This window comes from Pygoscelis adeliae, unplaced genomic scaffold (assembly GCF_000699105.1).
Source record: "Pygoscelis adeliae isolate BGI_AS28 unplaced genomic scaffold, ASM69910v1 Scaffold263, whole genome shotgun sequence".
Lineage (NCBI taxonomy): Eukaryota > Metazoa > Chordata > Aves > Sphenisciformes > Spheniscidae > Pygoscelis > Pygoscelis adeliae.
Genome location: NW_008824552.1, coordinates 779,090 through 798,753, shown reverse-complemented (window position 1 = coordinate 798,753; position 19,664 = coordinate 779,090). Strand labels below are relative to the sequence as shown.

At 44.1% G+C, this 19,664-nt stretch overlaps 1 protein-coding gene across 1 annotated transcript in view; it reads right to left on the bottom strand.

The window, feature by feature from the left end:
• GUCY2F (guanylate cyclase 2F, retinal) overlaps positions 1-19,664 on the bottom strand; it is a 47,688-nt gene that overhangs the window by 10,312 nt on the left and 17,712 nt on the right. The window contains exons 10-17 of the mRNA XM_009321936.1: positions 17,792-17,941; positions 15,509-15,657; positions 14,094-14,257; positions 13,625-13,817; positions 13,323-13,497; positions 8,245-8,343; positions 5,818-5,912; positions 4,233-4,318 (exon numbers count right to left, since the gene is read on the bottom strand). Of these exons, the coding sequence (XP_009320211.1) occupies positions 4,233-4,318; positions 5,818-5,912; positions 8,245-8,343; positions 13,323-13,497; positions 13,625-13,817; positions 14,094-14,257; positions 15,509-15,657; positions 17,792-17,941 (1,111 nt within the window). The remainder of the gene's footprint in view (positions 1-4,232; positions 4,319-5,817; positions 5,913-8,244; positions 8,344-13,322; positions 13,498-13,624; positions 13,818-14,093; positions 14,258-15,508; positions 15,658-17,791; positions 17,942-19,664) is intronic.

The window sequence follows — 19,664 nt, the reverse complement described above, 5'->3', positions numbered from 1 at the left end:
GTGGCAGGACGTAGATGCGGAGGGATGCTGAATCCTCCTCATCCATGCACCACGCACAGTCTGCAGAAACACAGGGAAGCAGGAGGGCTTTTCTGAAGTTATTTCCACTGCGATAGCTTCTTTTAAAGCAAATTGTCCTCACGAGCAGTTCCCAGTGTCCCATGTTCTTGCGATCGTACAACATGATCTTACTCATTACATTTCCATGTCTCCTTTTTTTTTTTCCTTTTGTTTGCCTTGGCAGTTTGATGCTTTGTTAAAGCTTTATTGGACCCTAATCTGAAACTCGGCAAAGTCACTCACAGACAAAGCAAAGATGCAGCTGCTGGAAGAGGACAAAAAGTAATCCCTGCCAGCACCGAGTTGTGTTTGCTCGGAGCAAAGTGGACTGCATGGAAACAGTGATGCATATCAAACAGGCAATCACGTCTGCATTTGACTGCCTTGTAGTATTCTCTTCCAGTCTCATATGCCAGACCTAGAGACCGAAAACCAACTCCCAGCATTGCCTCTTTGGCCAGAACAGCATCAGTATTGCGGACTCACCATACACGCTTATGTATTTATATTCTGCTGCCTGGCGGAAAAGGACCTGGGGGTGCTGGTCGACAGCCGGCTGAACATGAGCCGGCAGTGTGCCCAGGCGGCCAAGAAGGCCAACGGCATCCTGGCCTGTATCAGAAATAGTGTGGCCAGCAGGAGCAGAGAAGTGATCGTGCCCCTGTGCTCGGCCCTGGTGAGGCCACCCCTCGAACACTGTGTTCAGTTTTGGACCCCACACTCCAAGAAGGACGTTGAGGTGCTGGAGTGTCTCCAGAGAAAGGCAACGAGGCTGGTGAAGGGTCTAGAGCACAAGTCTGCTGAGGAGCGGCTGAGGGAGCTGGGGTTGTTTAGCCTGGAGAAAAGGAGGCTGAGGGGAGACCTCATCGCTCTCTACAACCACCTGAAAGGAGGTTGTAGTGAGGTGGGGGTCGGTCTCTTCTCCCAAGTAACAAGCGATAGGACGAGAGGAAACGGCCTCAAGTTGTGCCAGGGGAGGTTTACATTGGATATTAAGAAAAATGTCTTTACTGAAAGAGTGGTTAAACATTGGACCAGGCTGCCCAGGGAAGTGGTTGAGTCACCATCCCTGGAAGTATTTAAAAGACGTGTAGATGAGGTGCTTAGAGACATGGTTTAGTGGGCCTGGTGGTGTTGGGTTGACGGTTGGACTCGATGATCTTGGAGGTCTCTTCCAACCTTAATGATTCTATGATTCTATTAACCCAATCACATAATTAAATATTCTTCAATATTTTTAAGTTTGCTGAAGTTTGGCTTCTAACCTGCATATAAACTCACCTTTGTAAGGTCAAGGACCATTCTCCAGGTCTAGGGTGCCAAGACTACTGCAAGCACAGTAAGATAATGAAGCTTGATTTGTCCCTAGACATCTATGAACAGCTCTGTGAGCTACTTGATCATTGCCTTCAAGTGTCAAGAAATCCTCCTGCCAAGGACTGTGCTTACAGCTTTGATTGGCTGATGGGTTTTACATCATAGGAAATAATAGGAAGTTAGCACTTTTTTCTTTGTTACCTGCTGTCTTTTCCATAAACCACTGCAGTGAAGGCCTGAAATACTCCATATCTCAAGGGCTATGACTTGTCATGGCAGTAAGGAGCATTAACAGACCATGAGTGAAACTAAGCTCATCAAGTTGTCCAGGTCCATATGAGTTCCAGGAGACAACTCACGGGGTCAGACACAGATCCACAGATTTTTATGAAGATGAAATAATTTTTCTTAGGGTTACTTTGAGCCCTTTCTTCACACAGAACATCCACGCCTAGGATCTGACCCTGAAATCCACGGCCCACAGGTTTGTGTTTCCATAGTATGGACATGAGACCAAGCACAATTTATTAACCTTCTCTTAATAAGTACCGCCTCTCAGCAAAACCACCACAACTGCCCACCTGCAGATGTTTAGGCCAGCAAAGTCACAAAATAAAGCATGAGATAAAAGCAAATGCTCATGGACCCCACGGAAAGGAAAGACCTAAACAGAAGATGAGTTGCTTCAGGACCGGGTGAAAAGATGAGTAGAAGAGGAATTTATTCAGTACCTCCTTCTTCAGCTCAAAAGCCTACAGATGAGGAAATTCCTACAGAAGTATATGAGGCAGTGACTTGAAACCACCGTATTGGCCAATAAGAGAGAAACAACTTTCAACCTCTCATAAACTGGCACAAAACTGAACCATCGAGATAAGGCTGGAAAAACAGGACGTAGTGTCTGATAACTATCTGATAATAGCACTGCCTATGCATGAGGCAGTTCTCCAAATGTTTGCTTTGCTTGAACATCTGGTTACTTCTTTCTGCCGTTTGACGTTTGACTTCTGTGGGGTATAGCTTTGGTTTTGACCCTTCACTAGGACAGATTCAGTTTCATATAACTTTGCTTTTTCCTCTAGCTACTTTCACATTCATTCAACTGCTGTATGACGATCTATGGGGACAGAAATACTGCAAAAGAACAGTGAAAACTGGGGCCTTGGGACAAGAGCAGAAGATCACCTCCCTCTCTGCAATGCTACTGGTGGATTCTTCTGAGGTTACGCAAGGATGCTCAAGATCCCCTGATCCTGGGTACGTGGAAAAAATTTTTGCCTCCTCTTATTGTCCCCCTGGACCTGATGTATTTTCTGTCATTTACAATCCATGTTTAGAAACAGCTCGGGCTTGCATAAGTCTGACTTGGGCACACATGACCAGAGGACAGGTTCGTTGAGGATTATGGAAAGAACCTCAACACTCAACAGAGGCCTAACACATGACTTTTAGATGGCAAAAGCAGGATGAGAAGAACCTGCTCTCAAGGTAGAAGTCTTGGTGCTTCCTTGGTTGCATGGTAAGCCAACCCACCTTGCTAATCTGGCAAAACTCCTCCAAGTTTCATATTTCCCATGAATAATGCATCATTGGTATCAACACACATTACTCAATAGCTCATTTCCATCAAGTATTAATAATAAAATGCCTCCAAGCCTAAGAAATATTGTATCTCAAAATTATCTTCCAGTAACCTTCTATCTTCCACCCTGATTGACACCCAAATAACTTAAAACTTATGGCCCAGAATACTGTAAATTCCATGCTACTCCAAGAAAGCTCTGGGAGGGCTCTGAGCACATGGACTGCCCTGTATGCAACTGCCCAAGTAGTTAACCATTATCCGCAAAGGCAGATAAAAAACATCTTCATTTTACTAAGAGGAAATGAGGCAAAACTTAGAACAAGATTGCTCAGGGGAAGTCAGAGACAAAGTAAAAGCAGACCCTCTTTGCTGTCAGACATCTTTCTCTGAGCTAGTCACTGCAGGCCCTCTCTACAGTCGACACAACAGACATCTTGCAAGGGCGATTCATCTTCTAATACAGATGTCCAAGCAGGTCAGTCGAATCAGACCCCTGAGCATGTATTTCTCTCTGTTGACTATAGAGGGAGTCAAGGTTAGCTAGCTTTGATGTGGGTGACTACACTGTTCTTGTCAAACAAATCCCACTCCTGGTTTTTATGTCCTGACCACAACATCCTTTCCAGGCATACAGCATGTGAGAGCTGAACAGGGAGTACTCTGTTTGCAAAGTCGGGCATTGCAAAGCTACAAAATGGGTTAATGAGTTTCAAGTGCTCAATCTTTGCTCACTGCTGCTTGTATGGAGGCAACATCATTCAGTCTTTAATTACCTACCGGTGCCATATTTTTACAACACAAAGTCTCCTTATTGTTCTGTTTGAATGAACAGTGCTACCAAGAAGAAACATGTTTATATGGTGAATGAGGCCGGTGTTTTCTGCAGGAGTTTGATGGAAGGAGAGAAAAATCTGAGTGTCACCCACACACTGATGACACCAGAGACCTGAAAGTGTCCCTACCTTTGCGTCTCCCATACGCACATGGAGTAGGAAGGAGATTCAGGAAGGAACTCCCTGGTGCTCAATCTCCAAGGGACTATAGGGTGGAAACAGCAAGTTTCCAAGCCACTTCTTGGGAACTGTGATTAAGGAAAGGAGTTGAAGAAATGGCACCACTTCTGAGTCCCAGTACTATGCCTGAAAAAGTAAGTCACCTAAAAAAAATTATGTAGACTTTGTGAACAGCACGGAAAGAGAGCTATTCAGCCTGTGAACTCCAACAAGGACCTTTTAATGAACGTATTGAACAGTGATGAAGTCACACTTACCCTGGCTTTACTTCAGGAGGTTTAGGTAAGGGCTTCAAAAAGCCTTTTTTCCCAACTAGCCAATATGTGTCTTCTACTCCTTTACCCTAAAATAAAAACAAAAATCCAGATAAAAAGCAGCTTTCTGACCACCCTCTGCTCAATACGTAACTTCCTCACTGGGTTTCTGAGGGCTTCATATATATCCAGAGACAGAGCATGGCTGGAAATCTTGGGATCTCCTTCACAATGGTTGAGGGATGATTTGAATTTCACTATCCTAAAAGAGGAGGCCTTGTTCAAACCGTCATCTACAAATGTCCCTCATTGATCTGGGTCATTGAAACTACACAGCTTAACAGGAATGGGAAACTACAGGATCTCTAATCATCTTCTTCGGCAGCACTAGCATCATTAATTGAGAGATTTCACAAGTGTTGCTGGGCTAAGTATCAGAATAATAACTTCCTCTCCCACCACTGATGATTTAGCTTTTCAGGTGAGATGCATCTGATGAACTGTAGGCATCTATGTCAGAGTCAATCACCCTTGACTGGAGAAGTGGAGGAAAACAGACACTTCTAGGGTGACATTCATCTTCACATAAGATGGACCCTGAAAGTAAGTCAGGTTAATAATTTCCTAAAGTGCTAGTTTATCTCCACTATGTACAGGTTTCTTTACATTGACTAAGCCTGGAATAATTACTTCAGATCTCCACTTGCAGGCATATGAACTCGGGTGAGATGATTTCACTCATCTTGAAAGATTGTTGAGGGACCTGAGGTCATATTCAGACCTCTTACTGTAGGTGTTTAAGGCTAGCAGAACTCCTACTTCTGTCTATTGACTATGTAAGCGGAGAAGGGCAACAAAGCTGGTGAAGGGTCTAGAGCACAAGTCTGATGAGGAGCGGCTGAGGGAGCTGGGGTTGTTTAGCCTGGAGAAAAGGAGGCTGAGGGGAGACCTCATCGCTCTCTACAACTCCCTGAAAGGAGGTTGTAGCGAGGTGGGGTCGGTCTCTTCTCCCAAGTAACAAGCAATGGGACAAGAGGAAAGGGCCTCAAGTTGTGCCAGGGGAGGTTTAGATTGGATATTAGGAAAAAATTCTTCCCCGAAAGGGTTGTCAAGCACTGGAACAGGCTGCCCAGGGATGTGGTGGAGTCACCACCCCTGGACGTATTTAAAAGACGTGTAGACGTGGCACTTGGGGACATGGTTTAGTGGTGGACTTGGCAGTGTTAGGTTAATGGTTGGACTTGATGATCTTAAAGGTCTTTTCCTACCTAAATGATTCTATGATTCTAAATGATGTTTTGAATTATTTAGTGTTGTCTTGTTTGGACACTGTGAAAAACAGCAGCTTCTGTCAAGGGTGGACTAAATAGAGTCCTAAATCAATACTTAGATCCAGCACATACAGCTGATTGCTCAATCCCATGGTCCTTCAATAATTACCTCATGTACTGAAACAACTGATGGGGACAATTTGGGAAGGATCCAGCAGAAGAGTGGTGGATAAAAGCCAAACAAGAGCTTAATATGAAAATTCCTTAAGCAAGAAGATTCCCCTGTGAAGCATTTCACACAGCTCTGGCCTTCTTACCTTCAGTTCTGTTTTTCCCCTATGTACGATTTCATAGCCTTCCTTTAGACTCCGAAGCGTATCCACTGTACTTTGGCTGACATGAATTCTGTAAGCTGGGAATGGAAAGCAAAACAGCTGGATCACTATACTGCACACATGCTGCGAATTCCCCACTGCTTCATACTGGCAAGGAAAAATGCTCCAAAGCATGCAGGCATGTAGCTGGTGTCGCTGTGTGGTGCTCCTCTACGTAGAGTTTGATGCTGATGGATAGATCCTTCCAGATAGGGCTGTAACGAGCACAGGGTGAGAGGAGATCTACACTGGGGATTTCCTGGAGAAGGATACCAAACACGTTAAGTGTAGAAGCCCAGCTCTTAATAAAGATGGTAAGTGGTTTTTCAGCAACATTGTCAGCTGGATTCAAAAATGCCGGTTTTATCTATAAAAGCATAACTAGGCAGCAAGAAAGAAAAGAAAAATAACAAACTGTCCTGCTGCAGACACCCAACGCCATTTGAAAGTTGGGATGAAAAGAAGAGAGATGGAGTTATAGGGGGACATAACAAAAATGTGGCTGTGCATCTAGATCCATCTGGGTTTTTCAGTAATTGATTCCATCCAGAGCTGCCGTTAACAGCCTATGAACAAAAAGGGCAAAGGTGGAGATCTTTATTAAATTCCCATCTCCCCCAGTTTGTTTCACAGCCATTGTTGGAACTCACTGAAATTTGTTGTTGTTCTGCTGGTATGAACAAGCCAGGGAATGTTCCTAAAACATTTTCCCCCAAAATAGTTTTCTTTGTTGTTGTTTTTGTTGAGTTTTTTTTTTTCAAATGTGTCAAGCACATTCCCTTCCCCCTTGAAGGATGGGGGATGAACCAATTAATTTTTTTTTTGCAGAATAATCAGAAAGAAGAACATCAGTTCAAATATGCAGAGGAAGACCACACAGCTTTGAGCGACATTTCCTGAGACACTAACCTACCTAATCTTCCTATTACTGTGTATCTATATACATTTCTAGTCATGTATAATGATGCTCTCATATCTGCAGTGCTCCTGCTGTCTCCAGTCTCAGTGGGACTTTGCACTTCCAAGGGTCTAAACCTTGAGATTCTTCAAAGATCTGTCTTGCCATTAGAAATCTGCTATCAAAGTATTTCCTCCTTTCCACTGCTTTCCAAATGCAATGCATGCCTCTAAAATAAGCCAGCCGTAATCACAAGAAAGGCAGTTTTCCTTAATTAATGATTAGCCTAATTGTTAGTCTTAATTAGTGTAATCAAAATCACTGGAGCTAGAAATGTGAGGATTGTATGAAAGAGTGAAAAAGTTCCAATGTGGCATATATACTGCATCATATTTCTAGCCTGGCAAGACCTCAAGATTTTAATATTAAATATCACAGACTTCGTGTAGCTTGTAAACCAGCCATAATAGGCAATTTCTTAAAGCTGTTGAAAATATCAGAAAGGAGATCAGAGATCAAGGATTAAAATGTATGAGGCGTTGCCTTTGGAAACCAACTTACACTGACAGCCTGAACATCAAAGGCAAATTCAAAACACGTCCAGGGCTCTGACACTGCTGTCCCTAGCTGTCCACTGTGTCATCCACAGTTCAACCACTGTGGTTTGCATATCCTTGTCTCAGCCAAGGACAGCAACAAACAGCAGATCTGTGTGCACATATGACTGAAAAGCAGGTAAATGTTTCTTCCCCACCAGCTCTTTTTACATGTCTAGAAGTCTCCAGCCATGGGACAATAAGAACCAGAGAGACGGTACTGTCTTATCTGCTGCAGCTATTGGCTCTGTGCATGTAGACTGTGTCTTGAGGGAAAAAATAGCATGAACATCGACCCATCAAGAAAGACATCAAGAAAACCTGAAGAGGAAGGGAAGCTTAAGGATTTTGTTAGGACCTGCCAACACTTGTTTGAGGAGTTGTTATTGCTGATAAATGAAGCCATCAAAAACTATGCCTTTCATGTTGCAGGGCATCGTTGCATGCGGTCTGATTTTTCTCTCTCTCCAGCGTGATGGAAGCAGTGCCCACATGTGCTTCAACCCTTGCCTTGTACTGGCCATGACAGGTAAGTGCATTATTTTACTGTGCAAGAACAGCTCTGAATTAAGGGTTCTCAGCACTGACTGAAAGCAAGGAGAAATGTAGGGGAAATCTAGGGCAAGAATCATGTTGATTTTGGTTGATGGGATCCAAAACAGAGGACCGTAGCTGGAAGGCAGGGTCTTAAAGGCTGACCTACTATGGCAAAGCTGATGCCCTCCCCTTCAGGCTGCTTTGAATTTTGTCGTTTGACTTGCCCCTTTCTTCAGAGCTGATTCAGTTGCAATGCTTATAACTAAAGACGTGCGTTTCTTCATCTCTCCTGAGAATTTTGTTCAACCACACACCCCAGACGCTGTCCCAAATACTCACGCAGGCCCGTGGACTCCATTCGTGACGCCGTGTTCACCGTGTCTCCAAAGAGGCAGTACCGTGGCATGGTAAGCCCCACCACGCCTGCCACGCAAGGCCCTGAAAGACACATAATCTGTATAACCCCGATGGTACCGCACAAATCAAGGGGCTCACTGGCAAACTAATCTTACCCTCTCCTCTCATATTCAAAAACCACTTGGCAATACAGGAGTAGGTTTTTTAAAGATCTCATCGGCCTTGGTGCTTGCTACAAGTGAACAAAAATTAAGCACTGCTCTGGATTGCACATCGGTGTTTTATGCCTGAGAAAGGTCTTGTGTGGTAGGACCTCAGTTCACCATCATCTGGGAGAAATTTGTTCAGAGTTCATGGAAGCTCAAGGACGATCACAATCTCATTTTAAAAAGACCTTTTCCATCCGAGAAAACTAAAGTTCAGATCCTGTGACATGCCCTGTGTCCCAGTAAAAGAGGACTGAAAATCAGCCTTGGAAGTCCAGAGATGCTGGCAGCACGCTGGACCACCCTGTGTCCCCTCCTTGGAAAGGAAGACATCATTAGCCTGCCTGTCTAGCCAAAAGCTGTTTATTTTTCCTCTTTCTCATTCTTTCGATGAGTTCCACTCCCTTCCAAAGTAGCTCCCAAAGAACCGGTGCCAAGTTCTCAGGGAGAGGTATGTGTGCAGGATTCACACGAACAGGCACACACACACAGATAAAATGTGTGACAGCCAAACAGCACAGACAACTGTCATCTGGGGCACTTGGTTTAGCTCATGTTTGGGCTGTGCTCTGAAGGATGAGATGTTAAATTTCATCACCCACAATTTAAAATATCAGGCTTGCAAAATAAAAAAAAAAAGGAAAAAAGAAAAAGAAAGAAAAAAGAGAATGCTCTCAGCAATGTAAGAAGGTGTGGGGCTTCCTTCAGAGAAAAGACAGGCCTCTGTATTTTCCATTGGATGCATTTACGTCCGATGTCTTTTCAGGCTCTGCCTGCCTTTTCAATTTCATGATCCTTCTGAGTTAAGATTTAGCAAAACTGACATCTAGGAAATCTTTTCCCATGCAAGGTTACAAGGGATGTGAACGTAGTACATCATCAACAGTGTCTGAAATGATGCTATAGGTAAGGTTTATCATAATATAAAAAGTTGTAGGTTAAAATGCTGTTTTTTAAAAATAATAATAGTAATAATAATAATAATAATAATTGTAGCCTAATTTAGAAGTGATCAGCTACTTGTTTTAGGACAGTGTAATTTTACTGTGATTTTAGCCTTCTTAGTTACAAAAACTGATTCTTCATATAGTCTTCAGATACATCTTAAGGACAATGAAATTCCATAGCTGAAAGCTATGGGGAACTGTGCAAGAACCCCTCTTGCTGTGACCTCTGAAAAGTTGTTTCTGCAGAGTCAAAGTAACAGGATTTTAATATAATTTACAGAGGGTGCAAACTGAGAGGTAAGACAGATTTTAACTCCTGCCTGATGAAGCATCACTTGCTTAAAGATTAAAAAAAAAAAAAAAAAGAGAGGAAGAATGGTTCATACCAAAAATATGGCAAGGACTTAAACAGCATGTCTGGATCAAACACAGCACGCAGGGACTGCTGGACATCAGGCGAACCTGATTTAATGGGGTTTTTTTTACTGCCAATGTGCCATGCAACCTTGGATAAGACACTGCTCCTCAGAATCTCTTCTAATTTAATTCCAATCCTTATCAGTACTCACTAATTTGGTTCAAGCTCTTCAGGAGAGGAGCTATATCCACTAGAGGAAGTTTTTTTCAGTGTCTAGTCTATAGGCACTTCTATAGCAGAACTGTAAAGGCACTGTTGATACTACTGGGTCAAGGACCTAACGCTTACTTAACTGGTTCTTAAGCACACTAATGTGACATATGCACAAAAAAGGGTCTTGTTGGAGAATTTTTAATTCATGCTTCAGTAAGAGCTTTCCCTGAGAAAACACTAACTCACATAGCATTATGTCTCTTCATCTTGTGGTGATGACATGACAGTGGCACCCAGAAACCTGTGAGGATCAAAGCTCCTTCTGTAATAGGTGTTGCAAGGACACAAAAAAGTAGTTCTTGTCAAAAAACAGCCCTCGCTGAGGAGGATTTAATTCCATTTTAAGAAGCACAAATATAGGCAGCTTAGGTCCTACTGTAGTCAGTGGAGGCCAAGTCAACGCAGCCAACCGAGCCAAGAGCCTTTCCACTCCTGCACCTGATCAGCTTTCCAGGGTCCACTTATGTGTCTACCAGATCTCCATGAACCACAAAATGAATGTAGGCTCCCTAACGCTCCTGGAAACACCTCCACGTGGGTGCCTAAATTTAGGTTTCCTACTCAGCCAGTACAATCATCCAATCATTTCTGCCAAGCTTACAATCTAGGATAGGCAATATTTTTAGGGTGAGGTACTATCTTTCTAGAGTACTGCTTTCAAGCCTGTCCTCCTGTTGCAGAAAGTTATTGGTTCAAAACCAACCCTACAGTGTAAGCATGCCCAAAGGACTTCTCCATGTTGAAAGCATCCATGAGCATTCACTCACTGCCTTCGCTGCCTGTGTGTGTTTCCCCTTGTCTAAACAGCTTCAGCAAAGGGTTAACAAAAACTTCCAGCGATAAATCTCCCACAGTAACAAGTTTCAGAGGAAACCAGATACCCTGTGATGAGAACGTTACGGCCTAGTTGTTTAATTATACAGGTTCGCTGGTTTGTTTTGAAACGGCTCTTTGCCAGGGCTTGCAGGGTCAGTTAATGAGCCGTGCTGGCTAAGACTCCGCAACAGCTGTCAGTGGTGCCGCAGAGGTTAATAAGCTCAATCGAAGTGCGGGGCTGCCTGCCAGAAAGCCTGACCGATGAACAGATCTTCTTCAGCCTCCATGGAAAAGCTTGTCTTCTCACCACTGCTCTCCCCGACTGTCCAGCTCCAGCCCAGACGTGGACGGCATGGAAACAGCTGAGTCAGCTGAGTTTTTCTGGACATGCAGTGAAGTCAAGAGAGGAGAGCCAAGACTCCAGGGTGCATTTCAAGCAGGGGAGAAACTGCAGACCAAACACTGGTCTTCTTGTTCTCTTCACATTACCCACGCATTGCCACAAGTGGGCCGTGGGCATGGGCCAGTGGGAGTTCCCAGAGGTGCAGCTCTCTGTTGGGGTTGGAGGGACGTGGGCAGCCCATGCCCAAATGGCTTTTACTGTTTTTTCAGAGAGGGGATCACAAGCTCTTCTTGGCACTAGTTTCCAGAGAGCAGTTGGCCTGCAAAACTGGTGGTCGCACCCGTTCTCCATCCTTTCCAGGACAGTGGAAGTGTTAGCCAAGCCCTCCTCTCCCCCAAGTACTTCCTCAATGCTTTCATGATGCTGGTGATTCCCTCTTCATGCTTCTTTCCTCAGGAGAAAGGAGGTCTAGGGTTAATCAAACTCTGCTGTCAGCTCGGTGGCTCGGAGAGCTGGTTTGCTTTGGAGCATGCATTTCTCACTGCTCCCATGACAGTATGACAGTGCCAGATCTGTGCAAAACAAGATCTGGCTTCTGTTTCTTTAGAAAGAAAACACCAATTCCTCCCCCTCTTCCTCTCACACCCTACACAACAGCTCATAGCAACACCGCTTTCCAGATACCCAGAGTTCGTAAAAACAAGAAAAAATGTAACTACCCCCCGTACACATCACCTAGGGATAGATGTTTGGCTGGGTGCATGGAAGACACGCTGCAGAACTGCTGTCAACAGGCAGCAGCAGATGTTACACACCAAATTCCTCTCTTTCTATGTTGAAAATGTGCTGCTGGTGCTCCAGAGACTCCTGCTCTGGGCAAGACAAGCTGGGGCCATAGTCTCATCTAATTTCTGCCAGAGTATAAAACCCACGGTGCTCCTGCAATCATTCCTTAACGCTTTAGACTTCTGTGAAGGGCCAGCTAAGACCCCTGAACTGCAAAGAAAACAATAGGGAGATGAGTTTTCAGAGATAAACCCAAAAGAAGAACTTATATGATCTAGGAGATATGAAATATTGATTTTAGCTCTGCTCAAGTCACAGCTCTGTTCTTGGGATATTCTGGGTGAGATACTTCCTTTTCTCTGCTCTTGTTTTCCAATGTGTACAACAGGGACCGGCATATTGACTTCTGTAAAACACTTGCATGCCAAAGCTGCAAAAATGTGGGCATTATCAGACAGGCAGAAGGATAAAAACCCCTGTAATACTGGGTCAGACTCCGGACAATCTTATTCATTGTTTGGCTTCCCACAATGGGCAGTATCTGATACTTTAGAGGAAGACACAAGAAGTCTGGTGACGAACAGCTGGGAAAAATGGATGACTACGGTATAAAATGAGGAAGGTTCATATCTCTTCTAAAAATATTGATTCTATGATAACAGCAGATGTCTTTTCCTCCATTTAAAATCCCAGTCATACTTTCGCTTATATGACTGCAGTCCTACTGGGTCTGTTTGTTTTGTTTTGGAGTTTAATTACACTTCGTATAAAAAAAAGAACTTCCTCTTTTCTTTTTAAACAAGCCACTTTTCTGTTAATTGGACAGATTATGATTTCTACATTAGAGAGAATTTACTTTCTTTATAACATAACTTTTTCTTAATAGCTGTATCACATGTTCTTCCAGTTATGTCCTACCTGTAATGAATCTCCCCAACGTTTTCATTCTTTCACTCTATATGCCTGTTTTTCTGCGCTTTTTCATTTCAGAACAGAGTTACAAAGACATCACTGGATGTCTCCATATCAAACCGGTAAATATCCTATGGCACATCAAAGAGCCACCCTTACAACGAAACCCTTGTGACTAACGTGCCTGATGTAGTTCCTGACTGCGACAGAATACACAATTTCTCCCCCAAACGATACTGAGCCATTTTCCTCCTTGGGGTTTGTGTTTCCATTTTAATGCCTTTGTCGCTATGGAAGATTTTAAAGCATCTTCCAAGGGTGCTTGATTTGGGGCAGGCAGGGAGAAAGCATTCAAAGCTGGAAATACAATTGCAAAGGAGTTCTTTGATGTTCAGGCGCAGGTGAGTGCTGCTGCCTACCTGTGTGCAGCCCGATTCGTAACCTGAGGGGGATCTCTGGCATGTGTCTCATTTTGAATGTTCCCACCGAGCTGAGGATGTCCAGGGACATGTTGGCTATCTCAGCCGCGTGCTTGTTTCCGTTCCGTTTTGGAAGCCCTGAGGCAACCATGTAGGCATCACCAATTGTCTCCACCTAGCAAATACCATTACATTAAAAAATAAATAAATGAATTGAAAAAGATGGAAGAGAGTCGTAGAATAAAACTACAAGAGTGGCTGACCCACAGAGAGTTTGATCCTCATGCCCAGGTACTCCTCACCTTGTAAACATCATGGTTTCCAAGAACAGCATCAAACAGCGTGTAAAGGTCATTCAGAAGGTCAACTACTTCAATGGGTTCACTGAGGGCTGAAATGGTTGTGAAGCCCACGATGTCGCTGAAGTAGATGGTCACCTGGTCAAAATACTCTGGCTCTACAGTGCCACCAGTCTTGAGGGCTTCTGCCACTGATCTGAAATAACAACGCAAGCAAAGATGACAGGGCACAAATCCTTTTGTGGTACATGCCCACGAGCTCAGACACTATTGTCCTACTGTGCTCAAAAGATCTTCCACTAAATAGAAGGTTCTATATGGCTGTAACAAGCATTGATTAAAGTTTCTTACTTTGGTTGGAAGGTGCTTGCCAAAGCTGGAAGTCAGCTCTGCAATCTTGCTTACTTCTGGGGAACTCTTTTGTCCGGTCTAGCTATGGGTTTTTTTAACCATATAAAATACCAGTACTTACGGGGGGAGCAGCTGTGACAGTAGTTTGTCTGTCTTCTGTTTTTCAACCTCTAGCTCTTCAGTCCGCTCCCTGATTAAATCTTCCAGGTTGCTCGAATACTGCTCAAGCATCCTGAGCATTGAGTCAATGATATTGGTCTTTTTCCCTTTGTTGATGGTTTTGAACTGGAAAATCAAACTGGAGAGTTATTTCTCCATCTCATTACACCATTGTAGCACTCTAAGTTTGGAAAGGAACAAAAAGCAAACACTTATTTTAAAGGGACAATGCTGAAGGCTGGCTTTGTCAGTGGCAAGAGTTCAACAATGAAGGAGAAAGGCAAACTGGAGGGTGAATTTGCATCAATAACTATGGAAGCTGCCCAGGAGCGTGTTGCTCCTCTATGAACTTTCAGTGAGGGTTAAGTGAAACACTGCCTTCCACGAGATGACAACAGGTATGTGAGTTGTTATGGAGTCCTATCATGCTGCAGATTTGCATCCTCATTTATCCCATGACTAACCTTTAGGGTAACTTGCAGCCCTTTGCATTCAGAGGTGCAAATTTCAGGGCATTAGCAACACTTACAACCTGCTTATGTATTACTGGTCTTAAATCCACCTTTGCACACTGGCATGTGTGTGTACTGCCACCTCCCATCCCCAACTCCTCAATGAGCTGTGCTTTCTCCTCTTGACCTGAAGCTGAGCCTCTGGACCATTTGGATAATCTGTGGCTTCAGAAGCTGCCTTAAACTCAACAGTGGAGCCACATGGGTGTAAAATTATTCACAGTTTCATAGAACTGAAAGGTGAAAATTATGGATATTGGTTTACCTAATTCGACCTTATAAGAACATAGGAACAGTACTGCTGGATCAAACAAGGGGTTTATTTTGCCAGTACCTGTCTATGAGACTGGCCAGTAACAGACGTCTGGGAAAGCTGTTCAAACAGGGCTCAGGTACAGTTATATTTCCTTGGGATATGCTCCCAGCCTCCACCAATCTGCAGTTCAGAGACCTCCTATGCCAACCATTGCATCTTTGTGTTTAACAGCCTTTGGTGAATTTTCCTTTTAAATTAATCACCTTTTAAATACTTCAGAAGATCAAAAAACATATTGATCTGAAGGTGCTATCATAATTTACAGATCTTTCATCTCCATGAGACCATCCCCGCAGGTACACTGCAAATGTGAAGTCACCAAGCCTATGCCCAGCCTGCTTCACACCCCACGTGGTGGTGCCATGGCAGCCCAAGTTCAGGACAAAGTGTAAGCCAGACAACATGAACCATAAAATAATCCAATAGCAAAGGCAAGACTAGAACTCTGGGACTTCTTCAGTCATTATTTAAGGGCTCACTTAAAGAAAAAAAACACACTTTCCTGCCAAGTACAAACAAAGGATTGCACCTGCTGCTCTATTCACCGACCTTAAGAAATACCTCCTCAAAGGTTGGACGTCGTTCGGGGGCTTCACCCCAGCATTGCTTCATTACCTGGATGCACTCCAGGGGGGCCAACTCAGGAGCTATGTTTGGGCGGCACAGGGGAGGGGGCTTCTTCACTTTCTTTATAATTTCTGTGACAAAGAGAAGAATGGGAAGCACACTGTGAGATGGAAGGTCTTGGTGGGGACAAAGGACATGGACTTTTTCACCTGTCCCTTGCTCGCTCCTTCAGCCATCAGGGTTATTCCTCACCGCCCAACGGCTGTGTCAAATGAAGCTGGGGGTTTCTGCTTTCCTCTGCTCGGAGTCTCTTGGATGATTTTACAGATAAGAGATTCATCTGCCTTCTTGTCCCCGGAGAACCAGGTTATGAGCAATAAAGTGGCTGAATGGGGGAAGGTGGTGTGACAGATGGATGTGTGAGCCTGCAGGCTTGTATTTAATGAAATCGCCTCTGACTCTCTCCATTAGGATCTGCAGTCCTCTCAGGGAGCAGAGGGTTTGGCTGAGCCCAGACAGGAAGGATACCGGCCTCTGACGCTTCATCGTTAACTGGGAACCAGTACGTAGGAGGTTGATGGGAATGGAGACAGTGGAAAGCATTTTAAGGAGGAGAGTTTGGGTTCAAAACAACGTCTGGAAAGTGACTCCCTGTCCAGAGGTGAAATAGGACTAAGAAGAAACTGGTCTTGGGCTTTCAGACCCTGAGAAGTCAGTCCTTGAATCTGCGGTTTTTAGATAAAACAGCACTACAGCAAAGGAGCGGAGCTGCAGGTTTTGTTGACAGCTGAAGAACGGATGGGGGAGTGTGATGTCTGAACCCAACCCTGACTGCAGTTTAGGTATCTCTTAGTAAGAATATCCTGGAGGAAATGTGTTTTTTGTAAGCTAGAATGATATCTTCCTGTTTAAAAAAAAACCCAAAGTGATTGTATTTGAAGGTTTCGTTTTGCGTAGTGCAGAGCAGTCAAATGGAGTGAAAACCACCCTCTTTCTGGCAGGAGCCCTGCATTTCCACATCTGTTACCATGAGTACCCAAAGCTTTTCAGTGTTGACAGTTTACTGTAAAGCTCACTGGGTCATCCCACTAGTCTCCACCAAATGAACTAAAGAAACCTGGCCCAAATATTTCCAGGGGCAGCCAAGGGGAAATGCCTTCCCCAGACGGTTTTAAAGTTCACGCCGTGAGTGAAAGCTCCTTGAGGATTAGGGCGCAATGAGTAGAAATTCATCATTTTATCAGGCCAGGAAACTGGAGTGCACTACGTACAACATTTGCTGGAGGTTCCCCATGGGGACTAGGTGGGGGGACACCTGTTAATTACATCATAGGCTACATCATAGGTCCAGCTCTGAATTACAGAGCAGGTTACATCATAATCACCATTGTCATTTTATTGTTACAGCAGCTTGGGGCGCAGCCAGGTCAGGGCCCCATTTTTCCAGGCACTGAATGGGCAGATACTGAATGGCCATAACCCCACTTGGTGACTGTCCAGCTTAAAACGTGTTGAGAATGGCCTTTCACCGAAATCAGCTCTTTTTTGATTGTTCTCACCCCCTCCCTGTTCAAGTTACTTGTGACCTGACCCGGACTGCAGTGTGTTTGCTCTACCTGTGCACGGACAGCACAGTTTGAACTAATGAGAGTTACACCATGAGCAGTTCCTAACGAGTTCACCTATTTGTTATTTCTGATACAAGCCACCTTATGTATGTCAGCGGGGTCATGATGTATCACTGATCTCTGCTGAAGAGAGAACCTCTTTAAATGGGGAAGTAATTAAGGAAAAATAGATGGGCAGATGGACAAAACAGGATGCTAGCAAGGGGTCCAGTTCAAAAACCTTAACCCCCACGACATACCAAAAAGGGCCGATGAGTGGGAAGCAAAGGAGTTTCCAAGCGATGGGAAATTCTGCCATCAGATTTCACCCCACACCGTGATGAAAAGTCAAAGTTTTGACAGGGAACTGGAGGTGCTGCGGGGGTCCGACTGCTGGCCAGCTCTGGAGCATCTCGGGGGGCACCCAGAGCTCCAAACCCATTGATAGCAGTGATGAGTCACGTACCGCGGCTGAGATCAGAACTACACATTTAGATGTTTATTATGGCTGTTTTGTTGAAAACAGCCTTTTGTCACTGAGAAAGGTCATGAGATTGGGACGTTATTTCCATACTAATGTTTTACCCAAGGGGCTTGGCCAGATGTTCTTTGAGCGCTCTGTGTAAAGCCTTAAAAATGTACTGAAATAGTTGCCTACCTTCAGCTGAGAGTTCTGACATGCAGTATGGTGGACCCCGAACAATCACTTCTTGTAGGATGATAGCGAAGCTGTAAATGTCCCCTTTGAACGTGCCTTTTCTGCGCATGTCTGGGTCTCTCAGTAACTCAGGAGCTGTCCAGAGCAATTCTAAAAAAACCAAAAGCATCACGTTTCTTACACTTGAGCTCAGACTATCGCAAATTAAGTGCTTAAATTAACACATTTATTTTCAGTCATTTGAGGAAAGGTTGGAACATACTTCATTATTTACTGCATCAAGCCTTTTATTTCTTGTGATGTGTTAGAAATATTAAACTTCCATCCTGACAAAAAATTTTAATTTTCTAAATTTCACTCTCCCTTTTAAAAAAATTTTGCTACACCAACAATTTACATGCCAAAACACCAGCCTTGAACAGTAAATATATTCTGTAGTTCTTCTTAGAGGAAAGTAGTTTCTGCAAAAGCAGTTTGTGGCAGTTTGAAATTCGGTCAGTCTTTATGATCCAATAGTTCAAGTGACGAAAGACACAGTTGTAAAACATACCCAGCCTCATCAAGAAATGAATCTTCTTCAAACCAGGATATTGTTACCCTGGTAACTGTGCATTCTGAGTAATGGGAATAAGGAACATTTCAGCTACTGCCATATATATAACTTTTGCAAGGGAGGAGAAGAACGCCTTCTGGCAACTGCCCTATCTGAGACACTGGAAATGTGTAAGAACCAAATCCTGTGACAGAGGGATCAAAGCACTACATACTACTCGAAACCAGGTTTCAAGAATAAACTGGGATACCAGAGGAACCCCAAGGCGATGGCCAGGTGAAAGAAATCCTGTCAAAGTCTCCAAACCTGGTCCCACGAGATGCTGTCCCTAAGTGGTGGGAATGTCATGTGGCAGCCTTTGGTGATTGGCACGTAGAGGACCTATTGCAAAGAGACCTGTATCATCCTGTGCTTCAGATGGCTTAGTTTTACAAAACAAGGCTCTTTACATTCGGGTTAACCTAAAACTTCAAATACAGGGCTGGGGCTAAGGATGTGAAGCCGATTTCACCAGTGACAGAAATTCAGGATTGATCAGATTTCAGGGGCACTTAAATCCTTCTCCAACTACGACAATACTTGCTTACAATAAAATCTTTTTTCCTTACCATGACACTCTGCTATTCACTTCACTTTCAGGAAGTCTGAAAAAACTTTGCTTATCCTTTCCTGTAACAATGAATGGTATACAGGTAACCAGAAGTCGTGAGATTGAGCACATAAATCCTATGGATTCAATCCACTGGCCTGCAATTGCATTAGGACAAGCATCTATTAAATCAATGGACAAATTCTGGAATTTGGGAGAATGAAGAGCCGCCCACTGTGGGAGAACATCAGGTTCGAGACCATCTAAGGCACCTGAAGGTGCACAAGTCCATGGGACCTGATGAGATCCATCCACGGGTCCTGAGGCAACTGGCAGATGAAGTTGCTAAGCCACTATCCATTGTACTTGAGAAGTCGTGGCAGTCCGGTGAAGTTCCCACTGACTGGAAAAGTGGAAACATAACCCCCATTTTTAAAAAGGGAAATAAGGAAGACCTGGGGAACTACAGGCCTGTCAGTCCCACCTCTGTGCCTGGGAAGATCATGGAACAGATCCTCCTGGAAGCTATGCTAAGGCACATGGAGGACAGGGAGGTGATTCGAGACAGCCAGCATGGCTTCACCAAGGGCAAGTCCTGCCTGACCAACCTAGTGGCTTTCTATGATGGAGTGACTACATCAGTGGACATGGGAAGGGCTACAGATGTCGTCTGTCTGGACCTCTGTAAGGCCTTTGACACAGTCCCCCACAACATCCTTCTCTCTAAACTG